The sequence below is a fragment of the Cynocephalus volans genome, chromosome 10 (assembly GCF_027409185.1).
Source record: "Cynocephalus volans isolate mCynVol1 chromosome 10, mCynVol1.pri, whole genome shotgun sequence".
Taxonomy (NCBI): Eukaryota; Metazoa; Chordata; class Mammalia; order Dermoptera; family Cynocephalidae; genus Cynocephalus; species Cynocephalus volans.
Genome location: NC_084469.1, coordinates 128,243,356 through 128,264,430, shown reverse-complemented (window position 1 = coordinate 128,264,430; position 21,075 = coordinate 128,243,356). Strand labels below are relative to the sequence as shown.

General features: G+C 50.7%; 1 protein-coding gene across 2 annotated transcripts; it reads right to left on the bottom strand.

The window, feature by feature from the left end:
- Positions 1 to 1,951: 1,951 nt before the first annotated feature.
- Positions 1,952 to 20,865, bottom strand: DHX38 (DEAH-box helicase 38). 2 transcript variants are annotated; one of them, XM_063112054.1, is made up of 27 exons: positions 20,723 to 20,865; positions 18,186 to 18,525; positions 17,639 to 17,826; positions 16,861 to 16,965; positions 16,192 to 16,339; positions 15,943 to 16,061; positions 15,740 to 15,816; positions 15,091 to 15,246; positions 14,375 to 14,536; positions 14,067 to 14,174; positions 13,653 to 13,765; positions 12,055 to 12,192; positions 11,471 to 11,657; positions 11,134 to 11,319; positions 10,615 to 10,755; positions 10,114 to 10,224; positions 9,904 to 10,020; positions 9,613 to 9,720; positions 9,064 to 9,176; positions 7,959 to 8,167; positions 7,699 to 7,853; positions 7,150 to 7,305; positions 6,919 to 7,053; positions 6,616 to 6,741; positions 6,027 to 6,122; positions 3,762 to 3,883; positions 1,952 to 2,436 (listed from the first exon to the last, which is right to left on the bottom strand). In XM_063112054.1, the coding sequence occupies exons 2-27, from the start codon at positions 18,506 to 18,508 to the stop codon at positions 2,352 to 2,354; spliced, it is 3,684 nt and encodes a 1,227-aa protein (XP_062968124.1). In that variant the 5' UTR covers positions 18,509 to 18,525; positions 20,723 to 20,865; the 3' UTR covers positions 1,952 to 2,351. The 2 variants fall into 2 exon arrangements, with proteins under 2 accessions (XP_062968124.1, XP_062968125.1); XM_063112055.1 differs by having other exon boundaries at positions 10,114 to 10,176.
- Positions 20,866 to 21,075: the final 210 nt, after the last annotated feature.

Genomic DNA, 21,075 nt, shown 5'->3' with positions numbered 1-21,075 from the left:
GTACAGTTCTTCTCCCACTGAGCTAAAAGAACCCAGAGCAAATATCTGCCACCCCAGACCACTCCTCACTAAAATTCCTTCTTCCTCCCTCCCTGAGAAGGGGAAGCTCACCTGAACCACCATCCTGCCACATACGAACTTGCCTTCTGCGCCTTCTCCATGCACCCAACTGAGGACTACCTCCAAGCCTGCTGCAGACAAGAGCCTGTCAAGCAAGCTCTGGGGTCCCCAGGAGCTCCCCCTCTCAGCCTCATACCCTCAACAGCTGACATTTCTGGTGTCTAAAGCATCCTGTTACCATCAACTAGGCATAAAGGATAAATGCACGTGACAGAGCGAAATGTCCTCAAGCCCCAAGGCAAGGGTCTCTAAGGACTGTCCAGTCCAATCACTGAGTTCCCATACTCGGAGTGGGACAAGTCCGGAAGTGGGAAGCCAGACTCAGAGCCCACTTCAGAGCCATGGGGCCAGTCAGAGACCATGCGGCTGTTGTCATAGAAATGCTTTTGCACCTCTAGAAAATGAATCAGTTATCTGAGGAAAAGACAGTGAGTCAGAGCATTAAAGCTGGAAGGAACTTTAAGGATGATCTGAGTGGAAAGGGTCTATAATTAAAAAGAAAACATTGGAGGTACAGTTCAGACAGAATCTTGGGCAGAAGCTCCAATACCAAATCAGATCCAGGTAGAGCTGCTGGGAGCAGGGAGCCTCCTATCTCACCTGTGGCACCCGCAGGTGCTCAGAGTCCCTCACCAGTGTTCCTTGCTTTTAAATTAGGTCGGATTAGACCCATAGTGTCCATAACCTCTCTGGCCTTATTTTTCTTATCCAAGGGACTTAAAGGTGAGTTTGTGACCAAGGTCACAGCTTGTTAGTAATAAAACTGTTCACTGGAACCTCAATCTTTTTCCTCTTCCATTGCATCCTAAGCCTGAGTCTGTAAATAGGTTACATACCCAGCCAGTATTTCTACAGAGCAGTCACCGACTCCTAGCCCTTCAACCTGCAGCCTAGAGTAGAAAGCTTCCCAGGCAAGTGGCTGAAGTCCTCTCTTCACTGCAGAGCCCTGAGAAGTCAGTTTCCACCTGCATTCCCAGTAAAAGCGGCAAAAGGTAAAGAGAATGGAAGTAGAGGTGGTAGCCGGTGCTGGCTGGCACAGCTTGGCTGCCAAACTCATCCACAAAATTGACTTACATTTTAACTTATAGAGTTATAACTGACAGAAATTCAAATCCCAGGAAGAGAGAGAGAAAGGGATTGGAACTAACAGCACAGTGAGCCGGGCACCAAGGAGCTCATGAGGTGCTTCTGAGCCCCAGTCCCATCAGTGACTCAGCCCCAACACAACCTGTCAGCCACACACCTGGCAGCAGCCTTGCCCTAAAGTATAGACCATGGTGGATGCAAAGGGCCGAATGCCCAAAAATCCACTTCAGCAGGCCTGAGACTGCTTAACAAGAGAAAAGACTAGTGATTCCAGCATAAGGATCATCTATCAATTGAAAATCAGTAAGCAACACTGTACACTATTTTCAGTCAATAGACGGTCCCACACCTGTAGAGTGGCACCTCTGCCATCCTGAACGACAGCATGGCCCTCTTCATGGTGGCCAAATCCCAACCCAACACCCTAGAAGGCTGGTGTGGGCTCTGCTCACCTCCCTCCCACCACCTGGCCACCAAGGCCAGCCTTGTCATTGCCACCAGCCACAGGAACAGCTGGGTACCCTCAGAGCAGGCTGCCCTGGGCTTGGTGCCCCCAGCTGTTCTTAGATCTCCAAACCTGACAGCTGTGTCCCTGGCCTCCTCTAGGAAGCACCGCCTGGAGAACAGCAAAAAGGGGGAGCAAAGGCTCTGGGAGTCCCATCCAAGGAGCTGAGGGCAGGGCTTCTGCCTACTTCTCCTCATTGCGTGATTTAGGGCAGTGAAGGAAAAGGGAAGGCAAAGGCAATCACATTTTACAAATAATATATTTATTTCCAAATCATGAATTATAACCAAATTACAGTTCCCTCCAGGTCTGTTTTGCTGCTTTACACAAGGATTAAAAAGACATAATTTCAGCCAAGTCATTCAAACACCACGCGTCTGGGGCCAGTTTATTTGGACATGGTCAGTCTGGGAGGTCCTGATGCTCTGGGAGCATCTTGGCTGCTCCACAGCCCTGCTCCTTCCAAGCTCCTGCACTGAGAAGCTCCCCTGTCCCTGCAGCAGAGGCTGGCCCGGCAGGAACTGCCCCAGGGCCATGATGTCCACAGATAGAAGGGCTTTGTATGCAGCCTCTGGGCGCTCCTGCCAGAGGGCTCAGGACCCAGTGCGTGGCTGCTACCCTCTCCTAGGACGGCCCCAGCTCACAGTCCAAAGCGGGCCGGTGTGCGGCGAGGGGTCATGGGCTCCCCTTGCTCTTTCCGACCAGGAGTGTAGATCTTTGTAGACCTGGAGACACAGAGAGAGGGGCTAAGGACCAGACGGTTCCTCACTCCCTGCAGAGTACACAGCAGACAAGCCTGCGGCCTTGCCGTTTCTAACCCACACGTGAGGCAGCTTTGGGGCCAAAGGGTTTCACCCCAGCATAATCCCGCGCCCATGCCTCCCCATTTTCAACTAGGAGAGTAACAAAATAAAGGAAGCTCACCTCATACTGATATCCCTTAAGGAATGTTTAAGGTCAATTTTTAACAACTCCTTTCCTACCCCTAGGTGAGCTGCAGAGGCAGCCTTCCATCCACCTCACCAGACCACCCCTCCAGATGGGGAGTAAGAATCTGACCTGCCTTTATCCCCAGCTCCTGGCAGGTAACTCTAAATCCATGGAATTTCCCATGTGATCGGAGTGTCTGTGCTATTCAGGGTGGGCCCCTCAGACCACATCTGAGTTTATGTTAATGAGGTGACTCAGGATGGGGCTGGCCTGGCCAGAAACCAGTCCTGGTTTTGAGTAGGGCCTCTGAGCCCTGTGACATCAGCCCAACCTCTGGGAAGGGAAGGGCTGGAGGTGGCGCTCAAGCACACAGGCAATGATTCAATCACTCATCCCTATGTAATGAAACCCTGCTAGAAACACCGGGCACCGAAGCTCAGGTGAGCTTCCCTAGTTGGCAATACTGCATGCACACTGTCACACACTGACATGCCAGGAGGGTAATGTGGTCCTGAGGACAAAGCATGCTTCATAATTGGGACCTCCTAGACCTCATTCTATGCATCTTTCCCTTTGGCTGGGTATGATTCGTATCCTTTTACTAAAATAAAACTGTAATCTTAAGTACAGGACTTTCCTGAGCTCCGAGTCACTCTAGCAAATTACTGAGCCTGAGGGAGTCCATAGGGATCCCCAGATACATACAAGTTGGTCAGAAGTGAGGGTGACCTCCACACTTGCAGCTGGTATTTGCAGTGAAGCCTGTGTCCTTACCCTGTGAATCTGGCCTACTCCAGGTACTGCACAGACACCAAAGCGCAAGGCTCTCTTCTCCCCTCTCCACTGTGGTTTCCAACGCCCTTGCTTGTCAGCAAAGCTGGAAGACCTACCCTGCTACACCAGCACCCCCTCAGGCCCTGAAGATAACACAACAATGATCAGGAGTTGCAGAGGTACAGCCACCCCTTTAAAGTGTCCGGAACTCCATCCACGCCTCCACACGAGGCACAGCAACTTCTGCCACCAATTCACCTTTACACACTCAACCTCTCTTTGCTCACAACCCCACGTCAGGGCCTGCTCTCTGGCTGCCCGCCAGGGTCCTAAGGCTGAAGCTCACCTGCTGCTGCCCAGGGGGCTGCGCTTCTCCTGCTCCTGCCGCCGGGCTCGCAGCTGCTCCTCAGCCAGCGCCATCTCCTCCTCCATGGCAGAGGCTTCCTCCTTGGCCCGACGCCGATTCTCCTACAGAAGTGGAGAGGGGACTGGCTGAGCCTGCTGGGAACCACTGGGACAAGAGGCCTTGTCTGCACCCACATCCCTGCTGCAAAGCAGATACTGTCGACCAGGCTGCTCTCAGAGGCAGGGCTACGTGGCTCCCTGCCCCAGCACCAAGGCCACCTTTTCTTTCGCAGCTGAGGCCTGCTTTCCTCCAACGAAAAGACAGACAGTGGACAGTTCAGCCCTAACCCAGCCATGCCTCAGCACTCCACTCAATTCTGTAAGTACATTTTCTTTAAAAAGTCAAGTTCACAGCTCTCCCAAGAAATACAGGAAAACAGGGAAGATGCTGCTGTCTGGCTGGAAAGGACAGGCATGAGGAAGACGTGCGTGGGCTGGTGTGGGAAGGACTATGCTAAGAAGGGGGTAAGCAAAAGCCCAGCAACATCTGCAACCCTAAAGAACGGATCCAGGCAATGGTCATCTATGGAAGCTAGCTAGAACCTCAAAAAGATGGAGCAGCAGGTAAAGAATCTATACTGAGGACCAGACTGACACCACCAGGAGCACACACTGTCAGAAGTGGGGCCACCTCCCGCCCGGGGACCCAAGGCACGGAAAGGGTACCAGACCACCCTCCCACAACCAGGCACACTGCGCCAGCACCTCGGGGCCCGCCCAGCTACCAGAGGAATGGAGAAGGGGACCAAACACACCCCAGAACCAGGCACACCACCAGCGCCAAGGAGCATGCCAAGAACATCACCTCCATGTGCGTGGCCCACCACAGCCACCACAATAACCATGGCTGCTGCAAAAGCGGCTAGATGCCACAACCACCATACAGGTGGTCTGCCAGCCACTGGAGTGCATTGACACAAGGAGAGTCACCAGCAGTGATAAAGAAAAGAAGAGGCTGTCTCTCTCCACAAAGCCCAGAGTGACAGAAGCATCTGCTCTACAATAATATTGGGGAAACTGACCACACCTCTCAGCATCGGACAGATCATCTAGGGAACAAATTAACAGAGTAACCATTATTCTTTCAGACAGAGAGAGAAGAAATCTAGGGTAATTAGAGGGGGGAGGGGGAGGGGGAGGGAAAAGGGGATGGGGAGAGATTGGACAAGGGGCATAAAGAATAATTTCGATTTGTAACAATATATATGCTAGTAATATTGATTTGATCAACATATCTCAATGTTCAACCCCCAAAATATGTATAATTGATTTTGATTCAATAAATAAAAATAAACTTAAAAATTAAAAAAATTAAAAAATTAGAAAAAAAGAAGTGGGGCCACCAGTCCTTACGTGCCTGATAGCATCTAAAAGGAAGTTCACAGCACTGCAGGCGTGCATCCTTGCCAAACACAGCTGAACCAGAATCTAACCAAGACTTTAGATTAATTACTAGTCTACAGAAAGCACACAGAATAGAGACACAAGTTAAACACCATATGAGGAAGCAATTGGCCATATATGTAATATGGAATATTCTCAGAACAAATGTCCTGGTTGCCCCAATAAATCGTCATTTAAAAAAAAAAAATGGGGGCAGAGCCTTCTAGAATAAGAGTTACCACACATAACTGACTGCAATGTTTGGATCCTGATTCAAGCAAATCAATCATAAGAAGTTATCTTTAAGATAAATGGGGAAATCTGAATAAGGACTAGAGACTTCGGTGACATCAAGCATTAATTTTGTTAGCAGTGATAATGGCACTGAAGGTTACATCTAAAAAAAATCCTTTCAAAGACACATACTTGAGTATTTATGGGTGAGATAACATGATGTCTGAGATGAACTTTAAAATATCCCAGGAAAAAAAAAATGGACGTGTGTGGAGGGAGGTGGGAATAACCAGAAAAAGAATGACAGAATGCTGACAATTACAGAGGCTAGTGATGAATTCATGGTGGCTTGTTCTACTGTTTTTCCCACTTTTGTGAACATTTGGGCTTTTCAATAATCATTTAAAAAAAAAAAAGCTCAGCTGGCCACTCGCCTGGAGTGGGTGCGGGGAAACCGGTCAGACCACGCTGGCTGGACCCCAGCTTTGGTGTTTGCAGAGAGGAGGAGGGGTCAGGTGATGAATGCAGTGCCAGCTGAGGGGACACCATCCCACAGCAAGCAGCACCAGGGACAGCGCAGGGTCCTCACCTGCCGGGACTTGCCCGCCTGCTTCACGCTGTAGAACATGGGGCCCAACTCTGCCAGCCACTCTCCGTCCACAGCAGTCACGCACTGCATGTACTCCTGCAGGCAGAAGGCAATGAGGTGGAGGTCACAGGAGGGCAGCATCCCTCCTAGAGTGGCCCCACCATGAGGAGCCACATGAAAGGGCCCTACCCCAGCCCTGCGAAGCTGGAAATGGCAGGGAAAAGCCCCAGATAGTGAATCCCTTCGCCCATCCAAGTCCTCCGTGCTTGAGAAAATGCCCCCTAGTATCCAAAAGAAGAGGCCCAATCTCTCAGAAAACCCTTCTAATGCCACCAGCAGGGTTTGCTCATCCCAAGCAACAAGTAGGAAGCAATCCTGTCAGCATGGCTGAGGTCACTGTGTGCTAGAGGCTAGCCCTGTGGAAGGCCTCCCCCAACCCCCAACTGAAAGCCAACCTCAAACACCTGCCAAGCACTGCCTCTGGCCTCAAGTCCCCCAAGTTAAAAGCTCATTCCAGAAGGCAGGAGGGGTCACAAAAGCCTGGTCCTCTCGGTGGACCTGTGTTATGCAAGCGCCTTGGAAGACTCACCTTGGTGGTCATGACCAACTCGTGATACACTATATAGTCCGGGGTATAGCCCATTCCAAAGAGAGAACTGGTAGGGTGCAGGTGGCAGGGCATCCCTGTGCGGACATTCACATACTCCCCGATTCCCTAAGGCAGAGATGACAGGCGCCACATCAGGAAAATGCTGCCTATGCATGCAGCTACCCCATCCCTAGACACTGTCTTGACACAGGCTTTGGGGGAAGCCCAGAACTGTACAACTGCACCCAGAGAAGGGCATCATGCCAGGAAGGGGCTACAGCCCCACTGAACTCCCGAGCTTACCTTGAGCTTGGCTGCCTGGTGGAAATAGGCAGCGCAGATGCACTTCCTGACGATGTCCCAGTCGGTGCCACATGAGGCCAGGCTCATCCGCTGCTGCACCATGATGTCCTTGAGTTGAGCCCGCACCTCCCGAACCTAGAGCAGGACACAAGGCAGGCCAGGATGGAGCCTGCCCTCCCTCCCCACCCACCCCTCGCGCAACATACTGTTCATCTGGGCCACCACCCCCACCTTCCGCATGGCCTTGGCATGGATGAAATGATCGTTGCACCAGATGGTAGAGTAATTGTTGTTCTTCCACTGCAGGTAGACGTTCAGGTAGGTCAAATGATCACTCTCGGGGACAGCAAACTTCTCCCGGATTTGATCACTCTCCTCCTCTCGGCCCTAGGGAAAGGAGAAAAGGAACTTGACTCTAAGCACCGAGCACATTCCAGGGGTTCTCACACCGCCACCTGCTCCACACGCAACTTCAAACACATCACCATGCTCTCCTAACCATGTAGGAGACATAAAAAGAATTTATAAAATATCCTAAAGAGTGAGGGCTCAGGAACACTGGTACTAGAAGATAGAAAATGCTCTTGCAAATTTCCTGGGAACCACTGATCTAGCCCATCCTTCCTCCTCCCCAACCTGTTAACAGAAAACAGCAAAATCATTCCTTGGAAACTTTGGCTCCTGCCCCTCATTCCATCTGAACAACACAGAGGGGAGCTGTTTCCCTCCCCAACCCTTCCTGGCCCTTCTGGGAGGAGAAAGGAGCCACCGCCTCCCCACCTTGGGCCTGTAGAAGATGGCCGGGACCGACAGCATGGAGACGATAAGCAGGATCTCGGAGCTGCAGCCCATGTCACAGGACACGATGAGCATCTTGGACAGGGCCGGGTCCAGTGGGAACTCCACCATGAGCCGCCCGGTGGAGGTCAGACCACCTGGAGAGTTGAGCAAGCCCAGATACTCAATGGGACGGCAGAGGAAAGAGAAAGAGAACCCCAGCATCAGTGCCCATGAGGCCCACAGGCTCCTGGCCACCACACCTGTGTTGTCCAGGGCCCCAAGGATCCAGAGCTGGTACATGGAGTTGAGCATGTTGTCCTCCGGTGGCGGGTCCATGAAGTGGAACTGCAGCAGGTCCTGCACCCCAAGTGACTTGAGCAGCAGCACCACATTGGCCAGGTTGGTCCTCTGGATCTCGGGCACCGTGGTGGTCAGGAGTTCATTCTTGTAGGCACTCTGGGTGTACAGCCTGCCAGGGAGAAAACCCTAGTTCTGCAGCCCCTGCCACCTCACCAGCCTGCCTTAAACAGGCCTGGCTGCCTAAACAGGGACCATTGCAGCAGAAGATTCCACTTTCTTTTTTTATTTATTTTTTTTGTCTTTCGTCGTGACCAGTAAGGGGATCGCAACCCTTGGTGACACCCACACCGCGCTCAACCAGTGAGCGCACCAGCCATCCCCATATAGGATCCAAACCCGCGGAGGGAGCACCACTGTGCTCCCAGCGCCGCACTCTCCCGAGTGCGCCATGGGGTCGGCCCAGAAGATTCCACTTTCTATTCCAGCTTCTCACCACGAGTGTACCCCACAACAGCCAGGACAGATGAAATCCCACAGGTAGGCAGGAGAATTTCTCATTTCCTCTCCCCACCTCCCACCTCTTCTTTGAATCACTCATTTCTACCTATTCAAAACTCTGCCAGTGCCTCCTACGTGCCTGTTTCATTTCTGGAACCAATGAGCTGGGACTAGAATTACGGCTGGGTTTTATTTTCTTAATATTTTTCTGTATTTACTGAATTTCTATAGAGAATACAGTATTTCTGAAAATTAGAACAGAAAAAAAGAGAAAAAGAACCAGTGATGTCATTCATTCAGATCTGTCCTCTGAAGGGAGGCATGCTGTAATCATGGGTCTTCCTCTGCAGGCACATTCCACGGAGGTCTGCCTCCGACCTCAGAGCTCCCTGGAATGGCTACTCTCCACTCAGTAGCATACAATGAGAACCAAGAAGTGGCAGCCCCATCCCTGGCCACTGGCCTCGGGAATCAGCTCTAGGGCCAGCACCGCTCCCACCCCAGCCCCAGCCCCTGCTCAGCAATCCCAGCGCTGCCCCGGAAAGCAGGCTAGCACAGGGCTCCTACCTGAAACACTGACCTGGGCCCGTCCTGCCAGCTCGCCCTGACCTCTGGTTGGCATTGGCCTGGCTGATAGGGTAGATCTGCAGAGCATCCATGCCAATCCTGGGATTGAAGACCTAGAAGGAGCAGCAAAGAGATGACTGAGGACAGAGCAAGGGGAAAGGGAGACAGCCTCGAGACAGAGAAAGACAAACCCTGGCTGCCACACTTACAGAGGAAGTGCATTAGCAACACAGGCAGCCATCCTTTTGGAGCCTGGAGCTTCAGGAAATATTCTCATAAACACCTAAAGCAGATTTCCTCATGAACACCAGCTCTGTGATAGCTATTGAGTTATCTAAGGTATCTACCTCCTCGAGTTGTCACAGGGATTAAATGAATCAATCACATGGCAAAATCTGCACTCAATAAATACTAGCCTCCTCACACCACCTCCACTCCCATGTGTGTCCCCCATTCCAGGGCCAAGGCCGAGGGCCTGGCTTCCCACCCCGCAAGCCAAGTTAGCTTCAGGTGAAGACCTAGGGCCCCGCCTCCTGTATCTTACCTTACCTTTAATTTGCAATAACCCGAATCAATAACAAACATGATGCCATCAACAGTCAGAGATGTCTCAGCAATGTTGGTGGCAACAATACACTTGCGAACACCATCAGGAGCCTAGGGCCGAGCGGGACATGCAGAGAAGGAAAACTGAGTCCCTCAGGACAGAAGAGACTGCACAAGCGGGAAACAGCCCCCTTCCCGCCTGGAGAGTAACATCCTCCCTCTCCTGCCTCCTCTGGGGGACTCCAGGAAACACCCACAAGCAGGGACCCTGAACAGGCATTCCTGCCATCACACCTTCTGGAAGATCTTGGCCTGGAGATCAGAAGGCAGCTGGGAGTAGATGGGTAGCACAGCCAAGGCAGGTGCATTCTCCAGTTCCTCCAGGTGCTCCACAATCTGGTCTGAGGTCACCTGAGGGCACAGGGAGCTGCCATGAGACACTGGAGCCCCAAACTCTCATACACAGGACATACCAGACATCACGGTAGCAACCATGGCACTCACCTCGATGTCCTCTTGGCCAGGCATGAAGATAAGGATGTCTCCCGGGGCCCCCGACAGGTGCACCTGCAAGGACTGCTTCACTGCAGCCTCCACATAATCCTCCTGTGGGGTCTGCAACACCAGCCACAGCAAGCAGGCGCAGGGGAGTGTCAGAAACATAGAACAGGTGCCCTCTGGGAACCCACGCCCACTCACTGGTCTGGGCTGGAGCAGCAGGCTTGCAGGGCTGCCGCACCCGCACATGGGCCTGACTGTGGGGCCCTACAAAAAGTCCCAGAGCCTCCCTGAGCCCCATACTTCAGCTCCAAAGAAACAAGGAAACAAAACCTCCCTCAGAGCACTGTCCTTTGTCCCCCTGAGTCCTGGAGCCACAGGCTGCCCTATTTGCCCCACACATCCTCTCCGAGTCAGAGCCTACCCACCTCACACCCTCCGGCTGGCTTCTCATCAGAGAAGCACATGGCATAGAAGGGTTGGTTCAAAAAATGGAGGACTCCGCACCTTGCTGAAGAGGATGTCAACAGGGAAGGTACGACCAGGGATGTGGAAGATGGGAACATTCCCGAAAAAGGCAGCAAATTTCTCTGCATCCATAGTGGCTGATGTGACGATGAGCTTCAGGTCTGAGCGCCGAGCCACAACCTGACAGAAGAGGTCACACAGAGCTGCCCATAGGATTAGGACCCTTGGCTCCCACCCTCCAGTCTCATTAGTCCCAAATAAACCAGAAGCCAAAGCTGACAAATAGCATATTAGATTCTTAACGACCCTGAAGACTGAAGCCACAGAGCTGTGCCCAAGCAAACCATGAGCCACTCAGCTGAGCAAGAACAGAGTAAACTACAACCCAGGTCTCAGCTGGCAACCAAGCCTCAGGGAACACTCCGGCCTGTCAGAGACTCCCTCAGCATCCCCAGATTAGCCCCAGGCCATCTGGAGTGCCCTGCTCACTAACTACCAGAAGGGTGCAGTCAAAGCCTCAGGGGCACAGAGGGACTGGCCCCCACTCACAGGCCTCACCTCGCGGAGCAGCCCAAAGAGCACGTCAGTGTTGAGGGAGCGCTCATGGGCCTCATCCATGATGATGGCACTGTAGTGATCCAGGTCGGCCTCCCGGAGAGACTCTCGCAGCAGGATCCCATCAGTCATGTATTTGATCAGGGTGTTTTCTGAAGTGCAGTCTTCGAAGCGGATGGCATAACCCACCTAGAGGTCAGTGAGATGGCTCAGACGCTCTGGCCACCAGCTGGCCACCGGCACACACCACGCTGGGGTCCAGGCCTTGGTGATCACGCCCTCCAGAACAAATGGACAAAAGCTATAGGGAACTATGGGCTCAGCCCTTGCACCTGCTCACCTCCTCACCGAGGCTGCCCCCCATCTCCTCGCTGACTCTCTTGGCCACCGACATGGCAGCCACACGGCGCGGCTGCGTGCACCCAATCATCCCATAGTCTGTGTAACCGTCTTCATGCAAGTACTGGGTCAGCTGAGTGGTCTTCCCACTCCCTGTCTCCCCAACCACGATCACGATGCTGTTGTCTCTACAAGGAACAGCAGGCACAGGGCTAATCAGCCCAAGTGGGAGGCCAACTCCAAGCCTTTGCAAGCCTCTGAAAGCCTCTGCCGCCTCTTAGCCCCAAGGATAGCAACCCAAGGAGTACGCCACTTAGAGAGAATTCCACTGGGAAAACAGCCTCCTATTGAGACACCACTGAAATGTGTGGAATCAGGTGAGGTTTGAACAGGTGAGCTAAAACAAAATGATGCCATCTTGTTACATTATGCAGTGTAGCCCAGGGCAACCAGGTCAGAGGGAAAAAACTATTTCCCCTCTCCATCTGATGCAATGCACAAAAGAAAAAGAGCTCCCAAGTAAACACGAAGACCAATAGGACCCCTGATTCAATACTGGAATTCCTGGGGCCCACGTGGAGTTACCTGATAATAGTGAGTAGCTCCTGCTGCACTGCAAAGATCGGCAAGTACTGCCTCTGCTCCAGGATCGACTTCTTCTTTGCAAATTCGCTGCTGGCTTCACTCTTTTTCTTCATGTGATCCGCAAACTTCTGCTCTGTCCTGGGAACATACAGCAGCCTAAGCGCCTAAGCACGATTTCCCATACTGTCCTTCTTGACTGGGTCACTGTCCTTCTTCCTACCCAGAAGAAGCACTTCGACAAGCAGCAATAAATCTCTGAGACACCAAAACTGCCAGGTAATCTGAGATGTTTCCTGTCAGCCTAAGGACTGAACTGCTATGTGAGAATCCATCATTCACGACATACCCAACACCCCAGGGTCAAGCAGAGCTAAATAAGGGTCAGAGGAGTTACAGATTACCAAGTGGGCAAATCCTCTGCCCTAAATAGAGTTTGACCAGAAGACAAGCTGAAATCAATCACCAGGTCACTAACTTGTAGCAGACACCCTCGGCAATTTCAGCACAACACTTAAAGAGCTAAAATAGCTGCATGGACCTTCTGGGAAGTTATGGTTGCAGAGCGCCCGATGTAGGTCACATTTCCTCTCTCCTCCTTGCAGGGCAGCATAGTCTGGAAGGCTGCAGTTTCCAAAAACTATGAGGACTGTCTGTCCCACTTAATCTTCACCTGCAGCTTCTACAGAAAGCACTCCATGTCTGACACATGCACACACCCCAAGACTCAGAAGCACTACGCAATTTTCCCAAGACCACAGAGCAAAAAGACAGCAGCTCAGTGCTACATAGTTCACACGATCTTCTGCCCACCCCTCCCCCAAAAGACTCTTCCTCCATCAGATCTTCCCCCTATACTCTGTCAAGCTTCCTATTTCTAATTTCACCCAGTCCCTCCTGGCCACCTAACAATACCTAAGGGATTAAATCAACTAGAGACTAGGAGGGCTGGTCAACAGTACTAACTTCTCATTAGGGACACTTGAAACAGAAGTACAGAGGTGACAGTTCAGTAGGTCTTGAAAGCATTCAAAGGATGAGAATAGCAAGGGACATTTGAGTCCAGCCACATACCCAATGCAGGAATCCCAATAAACAGTTACCCAACATCTGCTCAAATACTCCATGAACAGAGACGTCACTACCTGATAAGATAGCCCTTTCTGTTTTAGAACCTCTGTTAAAAATATTTCTTCCTTAAATTGAACTGAAACGTGACTAAGGGAGCAAACCCCACCATCCCATACTGAACACCTGACAGATACCTTAGCCAAGCATGGGCTCTGAAGTGAGGCAGTCTGTGTCTGATCCTAACTCTGCCACCTACTAGCTGGACAACCTCAGACAAATTACTTAACCTCCCTGGGTCTCATTCTCCTTATAAAGCTACCTGACATAGAGGAAGCTCCTATGCTAGTGGCAGTGGTGGTGGTAGAAATAACATGCAGGAAAAGTTGAAGATGGTAGAAGAGAAACCAGGAGGAAGAGACAGGAAAAGAGCAGTAGATTCAGAGTGAAAATTTGTCATTTTCCTATTCACAAGCTGCGCACTCTATCAACTCCGCCGTGATTGCCCTCAAGGGCCCCCAGCAGCTGCCCACCTGTAGTCCACCTTCCCATCTTCCGTCAGACCCTTATCTGGCTCTTCCTCTTTTTTGACACCCATTATATCCCCCAGTTTGGTCCCAGCCAGTTCCCAGTGTTTGTGCTGAGCCTGAAAAAGACAAGAAAAGTAAGTCTGCTCCATCCTGTGACATGACTGTGGTCAATGGGAAGTCAATCCAGGTTGGTGACAGGCTTCATCTGGCAGGTGGTAGATTCCCATGGGCGCTGGTGGCCCGAGCCATGCACAGCAAGCCTCAAGCCTCAGCCCTAACAGCAGGCCCTGTGACTGTCCTAACAGGAGTCTTACAACAGGATTTCTGCCTGTGCAGTCTAATGAGATTTTTTAAAAGAAGAAAAAAGAATAGAAAAGTACATGTAGACTTCCCAGCCCCAGGTGACAAGAAACCTACCTTTTTGCGTTCCTTTTGCTCCCTGTGCTTCCGCACTGTTTGGCTGCCTTTTCGAGCAATAATGGCCAGGTCGGAAGTGGCATCCTTGACTGGAATCACAGGCTCTGGCTGCAGGAGGTTGAGGAAAAAGAGAATTCCCCACTGGTCACTAAAATCAGCAAGAATATTCATTTCCTAATGGCCCTAGTAAATGAAGGGGGTTGCCACTCCGTCGTGATCGGGGCTTTTTTCCTGCTCTCTCTCTCTCTGTCTCTCCCCACTCCAGGTCTTTCTGAGCTGCCTTCCTTCTGGCCGCAGAGGAACCGCACCTGCTTGGTGAAGACAATGCGCCCGTCTAGGAAAGGAGGCACCAGGTTGTGCACCATCAGGTGCACCTTGGCCGCATTATCCTCTTCAAAGTCCTCGTCCACTTCTAGCCGATGGACCACCCCACTGGTGAGCATGCGGTTGGTCTCCCAGCGCTCGTTATCCTGTGAGGGCACAACAGAGGCCACGATCAAACTGCAACTGAAAGGTTGCCCGGAGAGGTCACCAGGCAAGTCCACATATCAAGTCCCAACAGAAGGGCCATGGGTGGCCTAGAGACGTCCCAGGCCTCTCTATCCTTACACAGAGGAGTTGCTGATTCCAAATCCCCTGCAATACTTTGTTCCAAGAAGCAGCACCTTATATCTAAGTCAGGACCTCTAGATGGACACCATGAATGGGGACCATCCCCACTCTGAGCCCCACTCAGAACCATAAAGAGCACAGACCGCAGAGGCAGGTCTCACCATAACCATTCCCATCAACAGCACCCCTCAAGGAAGGACTGCCAAAAAGGAAGTACAAGCTGGGCTTTTCTTAAGCCACTGGAAGGTTGCACGCCCCTCTCCCACCCTCCACCTCCAGGTATACCTAGATCAGGTCCTCTTGGGAACGGGGAGACAAGCTGCACTGTCATCACTTGGACCTGACCTCTGCTTCTCCCATGTGCCCCCCACTCCAGCTCTGAATCTGCTCCAACTACCGTGGGCAGCCTCACCTCATTGATCTGTCTGCGCTGGGCTGAAATCCGCTTCTGTTTCTGTTTGTGCAGATGCTGTTCACGCCGCCTCACATAGTCCTCGGAAGAGTAGGCCAGGGGATTGTGGAACTCGTCGTACCCCTCATCCATCATGTACCAGTCCCGGTCAGCTTGCTGCAGGCCAGGAGACAAAGCGGCAAGAACAAGGGCCAGGTCAGGTTTATGCACAAGACACAACCACAAGGAGGGGAGAAGCTTGGTAAGACGTCACTGATGCGGCAGAGCAACACTCGCTAGAGGGGCAAGAGAGCAGGCTCCTGGAGGACAGCTACAGTGGGAGACATCCATCTATGACTTCATGTGGCCGCCCATCACAACAGCAGTTCTTAGATTTGCCACATGGTGGCAGCAATACAAAAGAAGAGTTAGACCTTACCTGCTGCGGTAAGTGAGATGTTTCCCTAGGCAGCCTGTGCCTCTGGGAGGAGATTCCAGGGCTTTGCGACTGAGCAATAGTCAGCTGCCCTAGGACTGCTGTGCCAAGTGTTAGCCCCCTCGTCAATGCACAATCCCACTAGAGGGTCACTTGTGGCTCTGTGCTCTGCACCCCTACACCTGGGACGGCCACCACCCTTCGTTCAGCCCCTCAAACATGTACAGCTTTTACCCTCTGGTCATCTTCCCACTGCTGCCGTTCCTCCTCTGTATCAAATGAGATTCCTTCCTCGCCATCCTCGCGTCTTCCTGAAGGAGAACAGGTGGCATGTCAGTCCACACTGAGACCCTGGCTTACCCCCAACAGGAAGGGACAGATCTATGAAGCCACACCGCTCCAGAGGTGCAGCCCCTGCTCAGCTCACCAGTCCTTACCTCGGCCCCTGGACAGGCGTGGGGTGGACCCTAGGTGTCTTCTGTCATCAGCCCACTCATTGTACTTGTAGGAGGGAGTGGGCAGAGGTGTGTCATCTGAGTACTTGCTCCTCACAGACCTGCGATACAGCAGAACCAGCATCACCAGTCACTGAGTGCAGCCATGCCTCCCTGGCCGCCATCTGCTCTCCCTGCCAGATCCCCAGCTACCCAAACAGAGAACCTGGGCTGCTCCACCCCAAACATCACCTGTCCCGATCTCGAGTGGACAGCCGATGGCTCCGCTCAGAATCCCGATAGGAAGGCGTTGGGGAGGGCGATTCCCACTGCGAGCGCCTCGAGGAGCCATAGCCGCTGTCCTCTTCCTCCCAGGTAGACCTTGAAGGGGTGGCTGCATCTGGGCCACAAAAGACACAGCCAAAGGAAATATCTCATTTAACCAAGATATGGCCCTAAACCCCTGCCAAAAGTCAACTCCCCAGATCTGTTTCTTTTACTATTTATAAACGTTTCACCTATTTGTAATGGATAAGATGGTTTTGATAGTTTTTGGAGATATCTGAATTTTACTGTTCCACTTTTCATTCTGTATTTATAATGACATTTTAAGGAATATTCATTTACATCTACAAACACATCCCTCTTGACTATAAATAATTCTTTTACACAAGTCTTTCTTCTTCCCCCCTGGCTCCCTATTCTTTCCTGCCTTTTGTCACCTCAAGGAAGCACATCCATCTCAACAGAGACGTGCAGGGCTGTTCCCACTTGACTCAGAACCAAGTATTCCAGAGGCTCGTGCTGGAATCAGGAATTCTGACTCACTGCCTCAGCAATCCCACTGAGGATGGTTTCACTCATTCTGCCTTTTATGCACTTGAACCCTCACAGACCACCACAGAAAACAGCTAAGTCTACCTTTAGGTCGATGCCGTGGGCTCTCTGGTTCATTTCTTCTGCTGCTACGCTCTGACCCTCCATCTCGCTCCGATCTGCTGCTGTGTCTGCTTCTATCCCGCTCTTCTGTGAAGAATTACACACAGAGCAGAAAAGTGTGTACCCCGCCCTAACATACACCTTTCTTCACCCTAGAGAAAGGACAGGTCTTCCCACTCACTCACAGGTGCTACCTGCACTGCTCTAATGGGATCCATGGGTTCCTGAAACTCACATATTCCCATTCTATCCAGGGGAAGAAATAGTTACTGGCTAGAAAGTTTCAAATTCTAGTAACAGTTATTTTCCTGCAAGAATTCAAAAAAGAATAGTTACAAGCCTACAGTGAATAGTTTCTAATAGTTACAAGTCTATAAGCTATAAAACAAACAACACTGAGCAAAGTCAGCACTAGATTTTATGCCTAGCTTCGCTCCATAGCACTGTCCTTTCTCTATCAACCAACACTGTTGTAAACTCTCCTTTCTTATACATATTTCCCATTATCTCCTCTATCACCAATTTTCATAATAAAATGAACACCACACACTCAAGCAAAGCAGCTGTGTGTGTTATAAGCAACAAGTCTTGTCTTAAACTGCCTGCTATTCTCAATCTGAACAGGGTCAGAACCAATCAGACTGATATCATGCAAACAGGGCTCCCCAATTAATGGGCGTTATAAAAACTGCAACAGGAAAAAGGCTGACATGTTTATTTAAATGGTAACAGGCAACAGGAACTATGCTGGACAGTTTACCTTTCTCTCTTTTGCGGTCATGGTCTCGATCCCGCGATTTCTCCTTCTTCCGATCCTTTTCTTCTTTGGACGAGGCATAGACACCATGTTCCCGTCGCTCTCTCTCTCTCTGCCGACTGCGTTCCCAAAACTCTTCACTCACACCACCAGGATGGGATGGAGTCTCTACCCGAGCAGATCGATAATGTCTGAAACAGGGAGGGCAAGTGGCAAAGGGCCCTCCAGAGGAGAAAATCTTGCCCCGCAACCTTTGGCTGGGCTCAACAAGTGATCTGTCCTTTTCTACTTTATCTCTCTGGTACTGCAGGCTTACATATGACGACAACCCAAGCCGCTTCTAGTCACCATCACCTACTCTTTAGTTACCTTTGAATTTTCTCCACAAATCTGAAGAAAATACCAATTCCTACCTACCCTCAATATTATAGAATCATAATGACCATAAAGCTGTAAATATTCAATAGGAAAACTGAGAGATAAACATGGGATGTTATTTTCTGACCTCCATTCGCATTCCCTTCAAGCCAACCCATCCTAAGGCCTTTACCTGTCTTTCCGGCTACTTCGGCCAGCCTGGTCACCACCTTCTTCCTCGCTATCTCGCTGGTCATCCTTGCTCTCTTCCCAGTCCTTGTAGGATGAGATTCTGGACTTCTTCTTGTCCTCCCCATCATCCTTCTCCTCTCGCTCCCTCCGTTTCAGGGAAGCCAGCAAGTCCAGTCCCAGCAATGAAGGGCGAGGAGCGGGGGCCTTGAAGACATGCTGCTCGCTGGCCGCACTTTTGGTCTTGCAAATAAGACCACCAACCTGAGAGTCCAGATCAGTGCCTTCCAATCGATGGATTGAGGCATCCTCACTGGTTTCCTCCATCAGTTTCTAGGATTTCTCTGGAGGAAACGTAAATCATTTGGTAATGGACATAAGAGGGAAGAAGGCTTGGCTCTTCTATAACCCAGAAAAACTGCAGTTATGGGTATATTTAGCTGGTTAACTCACCCCCTCCCCCAAGACCAGGACTTCTTTTGCTACCTCTTGCCAAGACCTTTCCATCAAGTCACTGACAATCTCAAAAGACTTTCCTATTCCCACCCAAGAGATACCCCAAATAGCTACGTACACACCCCCCCACACACAGAGGGCATCATCTGGGCAAGAATAGGCCCCCCTAAAGGACTCTCACTAGAGCAAATTTAGTGGGGAACCACCACTAAATTTGAGTCAGAAATCTCAATTAGAAACCAGGCTCTTGATATTTTCTACCTATATGATGATAAGCAAATAATTTAGCCTTTGGTTAGCCATAATTCTGTATCTGTAAAAATGGAAACAATTTTTGCTTTATCTAATCCATGCAGTTACTGTGAGAATCAAAGTGCATGTGAAAGTGCTCTATAACCATAGTTATACAAATGTAATTGTTACATTATTTTATTTGCTATGCTCCCATATACTGATTGGTCCCTCACCAAGTTTTCACATAAGTTCTACCTCTCCCTCCCTTTAAACCACAAATACAGGCGAGTAGAGATGGGGTATAAGGCTACCATCCGCGTTCTCTATATTTTAGTAGGTTTTCTTGGACCAGTTGTGTTATGTAGACAAGAATTATCTCGCAGCAGGCAAAATCAGTTTAAAAACAATCCACATACACCAGAATTATTTATGAGAAACACTAGGTTAAGAAATGGTGTAACTGAAAAGTATTTAAGGGACTATAGACTTCCCGGCACTCAACTTGTAACAAATTCCTCTTTCTCTCCTATTACACACCACTCACTTATAAACATACATCTATTCTGTGTACTTGGATAATTCCCCTCCTTCCCACAAGTTAGTGAAGCAAAGGAACTGTCGAGAGGTAAAATACCACTAGAATCCAGAATTTTCTGCCAAGCTCTAATTTACATGAACAGTTCTATAGAGGAGCATTGCCAAACATACTGGAACACCCAATATGAATGCAGAAACAAGAGTTACATTTTGAAAATGCCACAAGGCAAAATAAAAAAGGGAAAGCTGCATATTGGTGACATCTGTATGCATGTAAGGAAATCCAGACAGAAAGGTAAAGATACACAGGCTCTGCTCAGCAGTTGTATGAATTAAGAAATATGCCCCTAGAATGCCATTCTATGCAGGTGAGGGAAACTTCTATGCCTTGTGGGCTGCTCTGACCCAGTGCCTGGCAAAAAAAAAAAAAAGTTTGACGAATAAAGAATGAATGAATTTAAACTTATTAAAGGGGAACAGGAAGTCAGACATTTCTAGAGACAGCAAGGGAAGATACCAGCAATATAGGACAAGGAGTCTGACAGAGCGGACTTAACTAGCTGCCTGGGAGACCAAACAAGGAGTTAAAGAGAAAGTCTGGAGAAGGATTAATGACACACACACACACACACACACACACACACACACACACACACACACACACACACACACACACACACACACACACACACACACACACACACACACACACACACACACACACACACACACACGGAGTTAAAGAGAAAGTCTGGAGAAGGATTAATGACACACACACACACACACACACACACACACACACACACACGGATTTACTCATTCAACAAGTATTCATTGAGTGCCTCCCTGAGCCAATCGCTGTTCTCGGCAACAGGGATAGAGACAAGAACAAAACAGACAAAAATCCCCGCCCAGCGGGGGCTGACATCTATTTGAAAAGAACGCCCACTAGCGTGCCTGGTGAAGACACACTGGGAGAGAGAACAGGAAAACACGCGAACCCAACTCGGGCTCGGCGACCGTCGGAGTGGGCTACGGCGGAGGCCTGAGGAAGGGCGCAGGGCCACCCCGGGCAGCATCCCTACATCTCAGTGAGGCCGCTCCAGGCAGCAGGATACGACCAGAAAAAGGAGAAAGGCCGGGACAGGCAGGACGGGCGCAGCATCCCTGAAGTGCGTAAGGCAAATTGGGTGACAGGGACAAGAGAGGAACTTCCCAAACCGAGGCCCGAACCTGAGCTGGGCACAGATATCCTCCTCCTGGAGCCGCCATGATTGGCGAAGGGCAGGTAAGAAACGAAGAAGGGACACTCACCTCACTAACCGCGACTCTTGGGACCCTTCTGTCCCGGATTCTGGGGCGCGGGCGCCGCCTCCCCTCGCTCAGACGGCCTCAAAGAACCAAAACCAGCACCTTGAAAGCGGCCATTATTGTCCCATAGTACCGTGCGCGGCCCTCTCTATCCGTCCGATGATACCATCGAGAGCAGTCCGGAAAACGCCGTTTCCTGGATCCAAGTTTAGGACAGAATATGACCAGACTCTCAGGGCTAGAGTGTCCTCCTCTGGAGCTCTTGCGACCAATCACACTTAGTCTGAGAGGCGACACCCCGCCTCTAACCTGAGGACGGGACGGGAGTGCAAAACGGAAATAGGTCGGCCATGTGT